This window comes from Tympanuchus pallidicinctus, unplaced genomic scaffold, assembly GCF_026119805.1.
Source record: "Tympanuchus pallidicinctus isolate F22 unplaced genomic scaffold, pur_lepc_1.0 scaffold3, whole genome shotgun sequence".
Taxonomy (NCBI): Eukaryota; Metazoa; Chordata; class Aves; order Galliformes; family Phasianidae; genus Tympanuchus; species Tympanuchus pallidicinctus.
The window spans coordinates 59,519,397-59,535,891 of record NW_026294747.1 but is presented as its reverse complement, the minus strand read 5'-3'; the positions used below and the strand labels follow the sequence as shown (position 1 = coordinate 59,535,891).

Sequence of the window (16,495 nt, the reverse complement as noted above, 5' to 3'; positions counted from 1 at the left end):
GATAGGTAAAGCGTGGAGCAAAGGCCACTGTGGTGCTCACAGACACAGGGTGAGATGGTTAATTAAAAAGTAGTAACAACATACACAAAAATTTTAAAGAATCAACTGAATTTGGACTCTATGCCCTCTTGACTGTAGAACAGACTGACAACCATCACCAGCACGGCATCCCTACCCAATGCCACCACCCAGTGTTTGTGTGACACCAAGCTGAGCAGCGTGGATGAAATAATGGAAGGAAGGGATGCCGTGCAGAGGGACCTCGAGAATCTGGAAAGGTGGGAACAGGTGAACCAAGGAGGTTCAACACAGCAAAGGGCAGAGTTTTGCTCTTGGGCCGGAGGAATCCCAGGCATCCATACAGAATGGAAGGAGAGGTGCTTGAGAGCAGCCCTGTGGAGAAGGACCTGGGGGTCCTGATGGATGAAAAGCTGAATGTGAGCCAGCAGTGTGCTCTTGTAGCTTGGAAGGCAAATGGCATCCTGGGCTGCATCAGCAGAGGGGAGGCAGCAGGGACAGGGAGGTGATTGTCCCTCTCTGCACTGATCTTATGAGGCCCCACCTGCAGTGCTGTGTCCAGGTCTGGAGCCCCCAGTACAAGAAAGACAGGGAGCTGTTGGAGAGGAGCCAGAGGAGCCACAAAGATGCTCAGAGGCTGCAGCACCTCCCTACAAAGACAGGCTGAGGGAGCTGGGCTTGTTCAGCATGGAGGAGAGAAGCTGCGGGGTGACCTCAGTGCAGCCTGCAGTGCCTGAAGGGAGCCTGCAGCCAGGAGGGGAGTCAGCTGTGTGCAAGGGGAGATGGCAGCAGGACGAGGGAAATGGTTTGGAGCTGAGGGAGGGCAGCTGGAGGTTGGATGTGAGGGGAAGTTGTGTGCTGTGAGAGCGGGGAGGGGCTGGAACAGCTGCCCAGAGAGGCTGTGATGCCCCGTCCATCCCTGGAGGTGTTGGAGGCCAGGTTGGATGGGGCCCTGGGCAGCCTGGGCTGCTGTGCAATGGGGAGGTTGGTGGCCCTGCGTTGGTGGGGGGTTGGAGCTTCGTGATCCTTGAGCTCCCTTCCAACCCAACCATTCTGTGATTCATAGGCACCTTGGAATATTTTCACATGTACTTTGGAAGATAACCACACAGACACTACCAAATTCCCAGCTTGGCAATTAAAACAAGTTTCAAGTTGTAAAACACCCACAGCAGAGACCACGGTTCAGGGACTGAGAAATGCTGATACAACAAACACGAGTGGAAACAAGAAGCTCCACAAAGGTCATCTCTGAAGTCAGAGCACCAGCAGACACAGTCAGTGGGCATGATGGGGTGGGTCGGGGTTGGACATGGGGCTGGATGTGGCTCTGGGCAGCCTGGTCTGGTGGTTGGCAACCCTGCACACAGCAGAGGGGTTGAACCTAGACGATCACTGTGGTCCTTTTCAACCCAGGTCATTGTATGGGGACCTCAGGGGTCTTTCCCAGCCTCAGCAGTTCTGTGACTCCATGGTGTATTTGTAACACAGTCCCTACATGATGTTTACAACCTCATAGGTAAATCTGTTGCTTTGTCCTTTGTGAGAATAAGAAAAATTGTCTGAGAAAGAACTTGGGTGCCTTCAGCTGAGAGCAAAGGGCCTCTGTGGTTTCACTGCTGGCCTGAGCTCCTCACCTGTGGGTTCTGGGACGTGGTTGGTTGGTGCTGGAAGGTGCTCAGCATGGTGGCTGGCAGACGGTGAGCCGTCCTTCGCCTTCTCTAATGAAACATCAACATAACCCTCGGGGGCTTTTGGTTCTTGTTCCATGCTTACAGTTGTTTCTGAAAATGGAACGCAGAGAATAAAAAATGGCATTAATTTGGATCAGATTAAGCAACATAAAATCACCTCCTTAACTAACCCCCGTCTTCTGAAGGAAGCGAGAGGAGTTCCTCGCTTTCAAAACAGTGATAACCTGCCTTGGGATCACTCCCCACCAGCTCTCCCCTCCTGCAAGTTTAAACATCCTGCTAAAGCAGATCTGTATCACAGAATGGTTTGGGCTGGAAGGGATCCACTGTTGTCCACCCCTCTGCGATGCACAGGGACACCCACAGCTCCACCTGTGCTCACAGCCCATCCCTGACTGTGGGTGTCTGCAGGGATGGGGCACCACCACCAGTCACTGCAATCTGTGCAGTGCCTCACTGCCCTTAGTGCATGAACTTCTTCCTTATATCCATCTCAATCTCTCCTCTACTAGTTTGCAAGCATTTCCCTTTGTGCCATCGCACAGGCTCCGCAGCGCTCCATTATCCCACCAGAAGTGTGGGTGCCACTGCTGTCCTGCCACATCATTTCAAAGCTGATGGAAGCTTTTGGGCAGAGAACTCACCTGCAGGAGCTTCGTGGGAGGGGGACTTGTCACACTCAGCAGAGGGCTCGGATGTCACCAGCTCTTCCGGTGCAGTGACTTCAGTGTCAGCTGCACAGACAGACTTTGCTTCTGGTGCAGAGACAAAACTTGAATCTACAGGAGAAGGTTTGGCATCCATTGCTGGAGCAGTGCTGGAATCCATAGCGTGAAGATGGTCTGCTTCTGCTGGAAAGGTAAACTCTGAATCTGCAGCACGATGAGACTCAGCATCAGCTGCAGGGGCAAATGTCAGATCCACAGCACGGTGAGGATCCATATCTGCTGCTGGGGAGAACTCCAAATCCACGGCGCAATGGGGCTGAGCGTCTGCAGCTGGGCTCCAGGCAGCATCCAGCACTGGGGTGGATGCAGCAGCAGCACTGGGAGGTTTGGCCTCTGCTGCAGGGGCAAAGCCCACATCCGTGCCCTGGGGGGGCTCAGCTTCTGCTGGAGGCACAGATCCAGCATCCACAGCATGAGGAGGCTTCGTGTCCCCTGCCAGGACGGGCCCAGCTTGCTCTGCATCCGAGGCAACAACATTCTCAGCATCTGCTACAGAAACACAGATGGCAGAAACGAGCAAAAAATAAAGAACATGAACACCTGACAGCACAGGCTATGGCTGGAGAACAGAGGGCTCCCTCTCCCCTCTTCTCACACTTTACACATCAACAGAGATGGCACCACCTCCCAGTGAACCACCAGCTGCACTCTGTTCTTCCATGCCCAACGTGGCCTCATTCATTTTTACACATTATCTACTAAAACTCGAGCTGCTGGTTTCAAAATAACATTTGCCAGCTCCTAGTACTATCAGATATCTCTGCACTTAAGCAGAGTCCTGAAGGGACTTTTCCAGCTTTAGCTTGCAATGATTTTAAAGTGAGACAGGGGAGGTTTGGGTTGGATATGAGGAGGAAGTTTTTCAGCCAGAGGGTGGTGAGGCACTGGCACAGGCTGCCCAAGGAGGCTGTGGATGCCCCATCCCTGCAGGCATTCAAGGCCAGGCTGGATGTGGCTCTGGGCAGCCTGGGCTGCTGGTTGGTGACCTGCACACAGCAGGGGTTGGAGCTGGATGAGCATCGTGCTGCTTTGCAACCCAGGCTGTTCTATGAGTCTGTGATGATTATCAAAGGCCACATTATCAGGAGCCCCAGTGTCAGAGCTGCCCTCAGCTTCAGCCACCCCAGGCAGCATCTCTACGTGGTGACCCCGATACCTGAGATGCACAGCTGAGGTTCAAAAGCAGAATCTCTACTCGCTGCCATTAGGGAAATCAATGAAGTCCCACTGTGATAAAACCAACATTCCGCTGAACAAAAGCAAAAGGGGGGTGGTTCCTTTCTTCTCTTTAAGGATTTTGATTTTACTGCTGAATCAGACGGTGAGGAAACAAACCCGTACCACGAGTCCCCTGCTGTCTGTCAATAAATACCCTACAGATGAGCAGTGGTACCTTGTGGTGCCTCGGCAGCTTCGGCCTCTGCTGGAGATGCTGCCAACGCCGTAGGAACAAAGTAAGGAGCTGCTGCTGCAGGGCACTCCGGCACAGTCAGCACTTCTGCTTCCAGGGCTGTGGGGGGCACTGGGCATAAAGAACAGTTTAGTAAGAACTCAAGGACCTCAGCAAACAGCTTCAGCTCCTGGACTTGGGGCGCGAATCGCTCCTCTGTCATCAGAAGAACGATGTGGGCAATGTAAGAGCACACAGCATGCTGTGGGAAGCCCTGCAGCAGCACTGTGCAGCACCCAGCAGTACAGCACCCAGCTGTAAGGGAGCCCTGAGCTCCAAACCCACAGCAGATCCATCAGCAGTGCTGAAGGGCTCTACTTTTGGCTCCTTCACCAAAATGAGGCAGACCCTTGGGAGTGAACACACAGCCCTGATTTGTACACCCTTCCCCCCCCCCCAAAATCTGACTTTCATTTCTCCACTGCTTTTTGTTTCTTGAAAAGGCAGATGAGGACAGAGGCTCTGCTTCTGCTCTTCACAAACTCTACAGACAGTTCCCATAGATCAACTCAGAACTATTTTTACCTGGGGGCTCAGCAAAGAAAGAGGCATCCGGTCCCTTTGCGTAATGCTGAGCTCCCATCCAATGATCTTCAGGCACTATGGAAAACACAACACAGTCAGTCCCGGCCCAACACTGCTTCATTTTTAAAGCTCTTTGCTCAAGGGATCAACTGCTGCTTTTTCGACTTCACTCTTGGGTAACGAGTTACCAGCTCACTTTAGGAATGCCATCAGAACACCGTGGTCTTCTGCAATCACTACTAGGCACAGCCTGCACCGCACAGGAGTTATAGCCAGCACTGAGCCCAGGAGCTGACAGAGCAGGTTTGGACAATTCCACAACCACAGAATGGTTTGAGTTGGAAGGGGCCCTAAAAGGCCACGTGGTCCCACTCCCTGCAGTGCACAGGGACAGCCCCAGCCTCACCAGGTGCTCAAAGCCCATCCTCTGTCACCCCGAATGACTCGAGATGGGGAACCACCACCTCTCTGAGAAGTGAGAATCTTTGCTCGACGGAATATTCATCTCCAAAGTACCTTTAGAACATTCACACTGACCAAGGACTGGTGTTTCAATGGGATATTTTGGAATTTTGACTCACTCTATGTACTGCCTGTTCTACTGTGGAGAAGAGAAGGCTGCAGGGAGACCTCATGGTGGCCTTCAGTGCTTGGAGGGAGCGGATAAACAGGAGGGGAACGGCTGTGTGTGAGGGTGGGTGGTGATGGGACAAGGGGAATGGTTTTAAAGTGAGACAGGGGAGGTTTGGGTTGGATATGAGGAGGAAGTTTTTGAGCCAGAGGGTGGTGAGGCACTGGCACAGGTTGCCCAAGGAGGCTGTGGATGCCCCATCCCTGCAGGCATTCAAGGCCAGGCTGGATGTGGCTCTGGGCAGCCTGGGCTGCTGGTTGGTGACCTGCACACAGCAAAGGGTTGGAGCTGGATGAGCATCGTGCTCCTTTGCAACCCAGGCTGTTCTGTGATTCTATGATACCCCCCACCAAGGTTCTTTAGGACTACTGCATGGACAATTTCCAGTGGCACATCCTCCAAACCCAACCAGAGGAAGACAGATGGTGACAGCAAAACATCTGTTTCTCACCTGCTTTGTCTTGCAGAAATTGTGCAGCTGAATCGAGGCCCATGAAGGCTGACGGGTCCAAGACCTCTGCAGGGCAATAGGGGGACCCCAGGAAAGGCTGCTGGGGCACCATCACAGACCCATGTGGCACTGAAGAAACAAAAAGCTGTTTGTCAGCCCTGGGCTGCCTCTAACAACTCCCCTCCACAATTTTAAGTCTACAGCATCTGCGAAATATCTGACACTGCTCTGCTCACAAGCAGCTTACATAAGATTTGTCACCAACTCTACCAGTTGGTGCTCCTTCGTATTGTGAACTCCATATGTGGTTTTTTTTCCAGCAAGGTCTAAACAGTAAATGAGTGCTTCTGCTCCTGTGACTTCCTGTTAACAAGCACACCAGATGCAACAGCCCAGGCACTGAAGCTCCCTTGGAGGGAAAGGCTCATGGAAATTGAGAGTTCAGCACTGAAGGTAAGAGCCAGTGGCAACTCCAGCCCAACTCAATGGGTGCAGGGCCTTTCTGTATGAAGGCACTTCAAAAATGACCTTCCTGGAAGCAGGCACTGGAATGCCTTCAACCACAAAAAATAACCATGCAAAGAGATGACATCTCTTATCAGCTGAACAGCTTTCAGTGCATGCAAGTCAATGGAGGAGACACCCACAAATGGCCACCAGAACGAGCGCTGAGGAGGAACTCACCATGGATGTCTGTGGAAGCGTCAGCATGGTCTGTGAAGAGCTGCACATTCTTCATGTCAGGAGGAAAGGACAGGTCTGGCAGGTTCTCTGCTCGGTGCACACCAAAGGGGTCTGAGGGACACAGAATGAGGCAGCATTACTGCAGGGCTGAAGACACAGCGTGGCACAGCATTGTTGGCAGAGATGCATGCGGTGCAGCCACGGAGGTTGGTATCAGCACAGCAGAGGGAAGGACCTCCAAGGAAAGCTGCCTGCAAGAGGAGGGCCAGCACCTCCATCTTTAGACTGCACGGCCTACAGGAACCAGGGCTGGCTGCTCAGACTGCTTAGAAAGGAAAACCAACCGCAATTCAGATGGTAGCTGCTGCACCAAGAATCCTTGTGCCGCTGCGTTCTGTAAGATGGGTTGTTTCCCCACAATGCCATCCCTCTGACAAGGAAATGCCACAGAGATGAGCTTCCCATGAGCTGCTCGCTGTGCCTCAACACACCCAGGCTCTGTAAGGCTGCAAAGGGATGGAAGCACGGCCTTCCCCTCGCAGGCAAAGCTCCCCGTGGCTCACAGCCCCCTCCCATTCCCCACACGGCCCATTTCAGACACCACACAGATCTCTGGATTAAGCACAATTAAAGGAGCCTCAGTTGAAGGCTTTCACTCTCTCTCTTTTTTTTGTATTTTTAAATGTCAGAAATGCTATCTCAGGAGATGACAGCACAACTGCCACTGTTCATTGTGCTCCAAAATGTCACACTGGAGTGAGCATCGTGCAATCTCTTATAAATCCATCAGACTATTTGAGATGCCAGTACAATGTCTGCCTTCAGAATACACTTCAGAAAATGGTTTCTGCACTAGATAACCCACTGACTCGCTTCATTTCACATTCATTTCATTTAGGCCCAGAGCACAGAGTGCAACGGGCCCAGTGCTTAAATTGCCCCCATCGTCCACAGCATCACCTGGCTATGGAGTGCAGCTCCAATATCCCACTCTTCCATCTAACACAGCAACAGGGGAAAAGCTGCACTTCAGAAACTAAAGGCTCTTTGCTTCCAGTTGTCACATGAATCATTTTTCATCATCGTAACAAAACAGAACTCCTTCACAGGGCATCTTAGAAAATACGAGATTCAGGCAGCAAGAAGGTTATTGAGTGAACAGGTCTGCCGTGTTCAAAAATCCTAAACACATCAGGTTTTGTCCTGTTTCTGCCACTGTCCTTCTCAGGCTGGCGGCCTGCTGCAGTCTGGGCAGCACATTTTTCCTACTCAAAAACCTGCAAGTCATTTTCCATAATTTTTTTTAATCAAAAACAAGAGAAGTGCCTGGAGGTGTTGGAGGCCAGGTTGGATGGGGCCCTGGGCAGCCTGGGCTGCTGTGCAATGGGGAGGTTGGTGGCCCTGCATTGGGGGGGGGTTGGAGCTTTGTGATCCTTGAGCTCCCTTCCAACCCAACCATGCTGTGATGCTGTGTGAAGAGAAAACTGGGTGCTGGAAGAGCAGGTATCTCTGTGCAGGCGCAGGGCACGCTGCCCATAGGTGTGCAGACTGCGCTCCAGGGCAAGGCAGGGGCTGGGCTCAGCTCCAGCCTGACAGCAGTTCAACCTGGTGTGATGAGGTTCCACGTTATAAGAAAACAGCAGCACATTCTGAGGAAGGCGTGAGCACGAGAAGGAAGTTTTAGGGATGGATGCGAGGGCTCTGCTGTGTTACAGAAGTGACCAAAGTGGTGCTACAGCTGTGGAGCACCATACCTGCCATCTCCATGGGTTTGAACACAGGCTGTGGCTCAAAGCACAGATCTCTGTCATCCATGGCCCACGTGTCGTTGCGGTCGAGGAACTCCTTGTAGGACAGCTTTTCATCCATGATTTCTCCCGGGAACACTGAAATTGGAGAAGAAAGTGGTGCAGTCCATACAAAAATAATAAATCAAAGCAATTCAACATTTACTCCTGAACGATACAGCATCGAAAAGGCAACAAACAGCACCAACTGTTGGCCAAGAGTTCATGGCTCTTTTCCTACTGCTTTGATCCAGATAGTTAGATGGAAGACGCAGAACAACGGGAACTTCTGCATCAGAAAATGACAAACAGGACCAAGAACAGAGAGCTCACAGCACAGTGCTGTGCTACTGCCAAGTGCTGGACGACCCACGGCAGCTGCTTTGGGAGCTCACCCCCAAAGCTGGCAGAACAGCCCCAACCACACCTGGCAGCAAACAACAGGAGCACAGCTTGCTTCCAGTTACAAGGAACACCAGATCATCTTAGGGAATGCCCTCCCTGAATACCTACAAGGCCGTTATTTGGATATCTTCCCAAACCCAAACCTTCCCCAACTCACAACGCCAGCTTTCCATATGCATCCACACACAGAAGGTTTCCAACCAGCCAAGGAAATCTGGAAAGGAAATGGCTTCAGACTAAAAGGGGGGAAGCTGAAACGCTGGCAACGCCCTGGGCTGTGGTGCCCAGGCCTGGAGGTGCCCAAGGCCATGGCTGGGCCCTGGGCAGCCCGAGTTGGGGGCAGGCAGCCCACGGCAGGGCTTGAGGCTGGGGGCTGTGGGGTCACTTCCAACCCAACCATGCAGTGGTTCTATGACTGTGTGACAACACCCTGCCCTGACAAGGGAGGTAAGACAGATGATTTAATGGGAGTCCATGACTGCAGGAGAGCTGCCGCAGCGCTGACCCAGCTACACAGCAATAAACCAACCTCTGCATGCACTCTGAAGGCCAGAGAGTGGAAATGCAAACTGTGATGCCTGTAATTACAAAGCACTGCCTCCCTTCTGATGTGTAAACAACATCAGAGAACGGCTCTGCAATAAAAGCAGTTTCTGCCCACGAGGGGAGTGATGCCCATGGCCATGATGCAGCCCCACAGATGCTGCTGGCATCCCAGTCAGGTTCTGCCAGTGGCTCTCTGCTGCTCTGTGCCCATATTTGCCACGGCCACAGGAGCTGATGGCAGCTGGGAAACCCTGGGCAGCCTGGCCTGGTATGAAATGTGGACACACCATTGGTGGCCCTGCCTATGGTGGGGGGGTTAAAACTTCATGACCCTTGAGGTCCTCTCCGACCCAAGTCATTCTGTGATGCCGTGTGATCAATATCACAGTACCACCAAACCCCTACCATCACCGAGTCCAACTGTCCCCCACCCCCACTATGGCCACCCATGGAATCACAGAACCATTCAGGCTGGAGAAGAGCCCCGAGGCCACCATTCCCACCCACCCCCACCATGCCCACTGCCATTAGCCCCATGCTACATCCCCTGCTTCTGCAACACCCCCAGGATGGTCTCCTCCCCCCCCTGGCAGCTGTGCCAGCACCGATCACCCTTTGGAGAAGGAATTGTCCCTATAAGGCAAACTGAGCCTCCCCTGGTGCAGAGTGATGCCAGCTCCCCTGGATGGGAAACATTAAATGAGGCATCAGATGAAACCAGGGCTCAGAAGCAGCATCACATCGCTGCTCACACCCAGCAGCACAGGGCACAGCTGATGGCCGGCGTAGGAGCAGCAGCTGTGCAGTGCAGCTGGGAGCAGCAGCTCCCCTTGAGCTGTTCTGGCTCCACGAGGGTGCCAAACACAGGCTGTGTCAGCTCCCACATCAAGTGAGAGCAACAAACCCATCACCACTCCTGGACACGCGGTGTGCTGCTTCCCGGCCACAAAACAGCAGAGCTGACACCTGCAGTCAATCTGCCCCCTCCCCATCCCAACGCTTGGTTCCTCCCCACTGAACTGAGCCCAGTGGAGGAAAGAGATGGCAGAAAACTGCAGGAAAGAAGGTTTCCCAGTTCCAAATGCAGCTCTGCAGAGCTAAGCACCACAGCACCCACGGGATGCACCACACAAGCCCAAAGCAAACAGAAGCCTCCAGCTGAACTTCCTCAAGGAGCACTGCAGCCAAGTGCCTCCAAACACCAACCAGCAGCAAACACAGCACAAAACATCAACTGAACATCCTACAAACCTGCCATTACCTCCGGTATTAAAGCTCTGCTCACAGCTGAACACCTCGTTATGATCAGCACTAACAGGAGGTAACAGCTGACACAACCTCAGCTGAAGAAAAGCATTCCCTGCACAGCACTTACACAGCAAAGTCCCTTCTGAAAGCAGGAATGTGGATCCCATGCACACAGCCTTCCCCGAGATGATCTGGACACACACAACATTCAGCACAGCCACTGCCAGCACCCCCTTCTTTCTTCTGTCATCTGCTCGCAGTTAATCCATGCAGAGCAGCACCCACAGCACACAGAGCTGCAGGGCACAGGGGAGAGCAGCACTGTGGGGAGGGGATTACAGTGGCAAAGCCTTTGTACTGGGGGAGATGCTAATCTTGGGAGGGCAGATCTCTAGCTCGAGGTTAAGTACCTTCTAAGTTAATGAGTCTGGAGCCACGGGATGCCCCTGCCAGAGCCAAACCAAGCAAAGAGGGAAAGAGAAGCTTAAGAGCTTCTCTCATATGGCTGATCCCCAAGCTAATTTGCTCAGACTGCGCTGGTCCAGCATCTCCATGGGATGCCAGGCACGCTAAGGCATCCACCAAGACTTGTTTTGGTGGAACAATCCCCATCCCACCACCAATCTGTGGGGACCACAAAGGAAATGAGGCTGCACAGCCTCAGCAGGGCACATCTAACCCTCCTCTGCAAGGAACGTGAAGCAACATTGGAACAGGCTGCCCAAGGAGGCTGTGGATGCCCCAGCCCTGCAGGCATTCAAGGCCAGGCTGGATGTGGCTCTGGGCAGCCTGGGCTGCTGCTTGGCGACCTGCACACAGCAGGGGGGTTGGAAACTAGGTGATCTTTGAGGCCCTTTTCATTCCAGGCCATTCTATGATTCTATGAACATTGGCAGCAGGCAGAGAGTTGGGAGCATGCATGGCTTTGTGCTCGTGTGAAGCTGTGAGCTGCACTGGGAGCATCCCAGCTCCTCTGTTTTGCACTGCTCCACCAACACCAGCAACTTCAGATTCTTGCTTCGTTCCATGGAAGGCTCCAAACCCTGCAGATGAGCACTGCAGACAAGCTGCACCCATGCCCCAGGATCGAAGGGACAGGCAGACAAGCAGCTACATGAAAAAGGCTTAGCTATCAGCAGACTGCACTGCACCCAGGGCTGGATGAGGTTACGTTAAAACTGACCTCGCTGCAGGGAAAAGCAAATTAAAATCCACCACCGAGTTGGATGGGGAAGATCAGGAAGATACGGAGGGTCCACAAGAACCTGGAGGGCATTTCAGATGGCGCTGACAATTGGAGAAGCATTTATTGCTTTCCTGACGAAATTCCACGCCGTTACATAAGCTGGAATGGTAAAAGAGCTGAGTGCTTCTGACAGTCAGAACCAGTGTCACCTCTCTGCAAAGATGCACAGTCAGAAGCTGCAAAGTTCAATGAGAGTTCACCACTTGGGGCCTCAGCCCAGTGATCAGCCTCTCCAGATCCCCCTGTTGGCTTTCCCACCCCCAGGCAGATCAAGACTTCCTTGCAATTTGGGCTCAGCTGCTCTGCTCCCCCAATCAGACCCTCTACCGACCCCTGCGAAGCTCCACCTCTGACCAAGCACCAGCGGGATGCGACTCCATTCCCCACCACTCTCTGGGCCCGGCCACATCCACTCAGTTCTTTACCCAGCAAAAAGTGTATCTGTCCAAGCCATGGGCTGCCAGCTTCTCCACAATACGCTGCGAGACAGTGCCAAAGGCTTTGCTGCAGGCAGACCACATAACAGCCCTTCCCTCGTACACCGGACGGGTTGCCCGTCACAGGAGATCAGGCTGACCAGGCAGGACCTGCCCTTCATCGACCCATGCTGGTTGGGTCGTTGTCTGGCTGTCCCACACACAGCTCATCTCCCTCAAGACGATCTGCTCCACAACCCTTGGGGCACCGAGCTCAGGCTGACGGTTCCCCAGATCCTCCTTCTTGGGGATGGGAGTCCCAAAGGTGGGATGCGGCGCTGGGGGATGCGACCAGTGGGCATGGGGGGGTAGGCTGGGGTCGGAGGTGGATCTCAGAGGCCTCCTCCCACCTGCACGGCTCCGTGATCGACACGAAGCTTGGAGAAAGCAAGCGTGGCCAAGCAAGGCACCCAGAGAGCAGCAAACAGCAGGCAAAATGGGTTTCTCCCGCTCGGCTCGTTCCAGAAGCACCATTCTCACTGACCCAAAAAAGCATTTGTGAACAAGGCGTCTGACCCTGGTTTGGGGCAGGTTGGTCTGATTTTTGTAACAAAGGCACTTCAAGCCCTATTTTTGTACAGCTGACGCCAGAGGTTCATCTCCACGGCGTTGTCACAGGCACACGGAAACACAACAGCTCTGTTTTGGAAACCTCTGACTTCAAAAGGGAGCGGGCATCTGCACAGTGAGCTGAGAAGGATGTTTGCTGGAGGGAGGTGGGGCTACAGGGCTGCTGCCTGTGCTGCTTTGACATCAGGCTCTGGATTGGTATTATTTACTTCTTTTATGTGCTTTTTTTTTACCATTTGCATTTAAAAACGGAGAGGTTGAGAACGGAGTGTTTCAATGGACAGTGCTATTGATTCACATGGGGTTCCCTCCTGCAGCAGAGGGCTCTCTGCATGCCCTACCAGTGTCTCCTTCAACCCAAAGCTGTACCAAACCCACAAAGCCATCCCACGAGAGCCCAGTGTGGGATGCAGGCAGCCTACGACACAACACTGGACATATGGAAGTCCTGCAGCAGCGAAGCTAAGGCTGAGCCAGCTGCAGCTCCCACCCCCTTGGGCCACGGATCTGAGCTTCACCCTTCTGCACTGAGACCAAATCACGCTGACCCAAGCTATTGCTAAAAACAAGCCTGCAAACACTCCATGCAGAGCCTTTCGCCAGCTTTAAGGTTAGCCTCTGCTCCCAGCCCATCCCTGCACCCTGAGCCCCAGCCCCACAGCTTCCAGCAGCAGCTCGGGGCTGACCCTGCTGTGCTCCATGCTCACCCTGGTGGGGCTGAACAGCGTGCAGCCAGATTTAAACCTGCTTTAACATTTTTCTTTCCCCTGACCGAGGCCTGCATTGCTCATCAAATAACACAGAACAGAATGAAAGGAGACAACGGTCTGAACGCCACAGCCTGTCTGCACCGTTTTCTCCTCCAGCTCTGTACAACAGAGGTTTGTTTATTCAATCCTCAGCTTTCCAAGAAATCAGAAAGCCCCTTCTTTTTGACCCATGTGTTTTGGTAGTGACACATCACTCTGTACCTTAATCTCGTATAACACACAAATCTGCCTTTGTAGCTCCCCATTTTTCCAACAGATTTAACTCAACAGCTCACCATCAAGACAAGCTTCAGTCCACAGCCCTTTTCTCACTGCTGCTCAGACCTTTACTTGCCTCAAAACAGTCAATTATATCACAAGTATTTACTTCCTCATCACAGAACCACTGAGGTTGGAGATGTCTGAGATCCCCATGCCCACCCCCCCCACTGCCCACGTCCCCAGTGCCACATCCCCACAGCTCTGGGACGCCCCAGGACGGTGACCCCCATCCCTGGGCTCAGTTGTGGTGGTGCTGAGGGCTCTCTGGAGAAAGAATTATTCCCAATATCCAACCCGACTCTCCCCAGCACAACGTCTTGTCCTAAATGTATCTTCTACTCTCATCTCCCAAGAGCTCTCATCAGCGAAAGCACGCACCAGGCATGGCACCAGCATCACAGCATCACAGCATGGTTGGGTTGGAAGGGACCTCAAGGCTCACGAAGCTCCAACCCCCCACCAATGCAGGGCCACCAACCTCCCCATTGCACAGCAGCCCAGGCTGCCCAGGGCCCCATCCAACCTGGCCTCCAACACCTCCAGGGATGGACGGGGCATCACAGCCTCTCTGGGCAGCTGTTCCAGCCCCTCCCCGCTCTCACAGCACACAACTTCCCCTCACATCCAACCTCCAGCTGCCCTCCCTCAGCTCCAAACCATTTCCCTCGTCCTGCTGCCATCTCCCCTTGCACACAGCTGACTCCCCTCCTGGCTGCAGGCTCCCTTCAGGCACTGCAGGCTGCACTGAGGTCACCCCGCAGCTTCTCTCCTCCATGCTGAACAAGCCCAGCTCCCTCAGCCTGTCTTTGTAGGGAGGTGCTGCAGCCTCTGAGCATCTTTGTGGCTCCTCTGGACCCTCTCCAACAGCTCCCTGTCCTTCTTGTCCTGGAGGCCCCAGACCTGGTCGCAGTGCTGAAGATGAGGACACATGAGGACAGTCGAGAGGGACAATCCCCACTGGCCACCCCTCTTCTGATAGAGCCCACTCTTTGTAGCCCTTCCAGCCAAACAAACCCCAAGCCACTCGTGTCACATATTCCATTTCCTTTGGATACCTGCAGACAACCAGCCATCGCTCAGCCCACGGCAGATAACCAACCCTTCCCCCCCAAAGCACAGGTTTGGTTGCTGGCTTCAGTTCTCCTGACCTACATTCCTCAGAACTTCCACAGGTGGATTGGAGGGGGACAAGCCCCCTTCGGAGCGCCAGTCCACTCGTGTCACTCCTTCAGCACTCAGCATGGATGTGCACAGATCCACACCATCCACCAGCTCTGCAAAGCCCTTAAAATAGCAATTCTCCCTTCAGCACCGCAGTCATGTTTGTTTAATGCTGAGATTACAGGCTGCTGACCTACTTTCTGCTGCTCAAAGCTCAGCAGCAGTCGGGAGAAATCTATCTGCCGCGTCTGCAAGAAGAGTTTTATGGCCATTCATTCCAAATGTGTCAAATTAATGACATCGGGGATATCAAAGCATGAAGCCATTTGCATAGCATGGGAAGGATCTACTGTTCTTGTTCAGGAAGCTTATCATAGAATCACAGAATGGCCTGGGTTGCAAAGGCCCACGGCGCTCATCCAGCTCCAAGCCCTGCTGTGTGCAGGTCGCCAAGCAGCAGCCCAGGCTGCCCAGAGCCACATCCAGCCTGGCCTTGAATGCCTGCAGGGATGGGGCATCCACAGCCTCCTTGGGCAACCTGTGCCAGTGCTCCAGCTTCTGCTCTGAGAGATGTGACGCACTGCGTTGGCCCTCCTGCAGCCCTGGGAGGTCACCCAGTTTGCTAGGAGCCTCCAGATCCCTCACCGAGGAGGTGCGTTTGCAATTAGTGAAGACTAATGAAACCTTGGCAGCTCTAAAACCAACCAGAGGGGTACCTCTGTTCATGTGGATGAGCCACTGAAGATGGAGCTGAGCAGTGGAGGAGCAATGGGGTCGGTCCACGCGCTGCAGCTCCTGCGGACACACTGCACACCCAAAACACAAAGCAAAACCTGCATGACTCAGATCCCTGGCCTCACAGCAAGCTGTCTCACCCAGCTGTGAATGGCAGAGCAGGGCACGCAGCCAGCACAGAGCACTGCTGATGCTGAGCAGAGTGGACGTTTCCAGGCTTGTCGGGAACCTTCCACGGCTCCGGCGCATGCAGAGCGCAGTGACGGCGCTGCGGGGCACTGCTGCAGTCATGGCCTCGTTCTTGTTTTTGTTTTAGGAAAAATACAGACAGCACCGAACGTCTGACCTTGGAACACACAGAAGGGCTGCACTGTGCTCTGCGGTCACAGAATCACAGAACCATCACGTTGGACAAGAGCCCTCAGATTCCCATGCCCAACCCCAGCCCACGGCGCCGTGCCCACTGCCCACATCCCCACAGCTCCTCAGCATCTCCACGGACCCCCCCACCCCCTGGGCAGCTGTGCCAGCACCCGGCTGCTCTTTGGGAGCGGGAATTGCCCCTAGCATCCGACCTGACCATGCCCTGCTGCTGCACCGTGAGGCCGCTCCCTCTCATCCCATCCCTTACCCAGGAGCAGAGGCCGACCCCCCCTCACCACCTCCTTGCAGGAGCTGTAGGGAGCAAGAAGGTCACCCCCGAGCCCCCACTCTCCACACTGACCCACCCCCCACCCTCAGCCGCTCCCCAGCACGCTGCTGCAGACCCCCACGCCCCGCTCCCCTCTCTGCTCAGCTCCAGGCCCCCCATGAGGGTCCCAGCACTGAGTGCAGCACTGCACTGCAGCCCCACCGCCCGCCGCCGTGCAGAGGGACGGCCACCTCCTGCTCTGCTGCCAGCACTGCTGCTCGCACAGCCAGGCTGCTGCTGGCCTCCTTGGCCCCTGGGCACGCTGCTGGCTCCCAGCATCAAGCAACACCCCCAGGTCCATTTCCCCCACACAGCCTTCCAGCCGCTCTGCCCCACGCCTGCAGCGCCGCCCGGGGTGCTGTGACTGAAGCACAGGACCCAGCACTCAGACTCACTGAATCCCTTGTTGCACCCACAG

General features: G+C 54.1%; 1 protein-coding gene across 10 annotated transcripts in view; it reads right to left on the bottom strand.

Moving 5' to 3' along the window:
• MAP4 (microtubule associated protein 4) overlaps positions 1 to 16,495 on the bottom strand; it is a 114,864-nt gene that overhangs the window by 39,664 nt on the left and 58,705 nt on the right. For 8 of the 10 annotated variants that reach the window (XR_008209370.1, XM_052695007.1, XM_052695012.1 and 5 more), the window contains exons 5-11: positions 7,936 to 8,067; positions 6,182 to 6,292; positions 5,498 to 5,626; positions 4,416 to 4,490; positions 3,834 to 3,962; positions 2,357 to 2,929; positions 1,656 to 1,802 (exon numbers count right to left, since the gene is read on the bottom strand). Coding sequence is in view for 9 of the 10 variants with exons in the window: in XM_052695007.1 (XP_052550967.1) it covers positions 1,656 to 1,802; positions 2,357 to 2,929; positions 3,834 to 3,962; positions 4,416 to 4,490; positions 5,498 to 5,626; positions 6,182 to 6,292; positions 7,936 to 8,067 (1,296 nt within the window). In the remaining variant the exon portion in view is untranslated. The remainder of the gene's footprint in view (positions 1 to 1,655; positions 1,803 to 2,356; positions 2,930 to 3,833; positions 3,963 to 4,415; positions 4,491 to 5,497; positions 5,627 to 6,181; positions 6,293 to 7,935; positions 8,068 to 16,495) is intronic. The other 2 variants (XM_052695010.1, XM_052695015.1) reach the window with 2 other exon arrangements.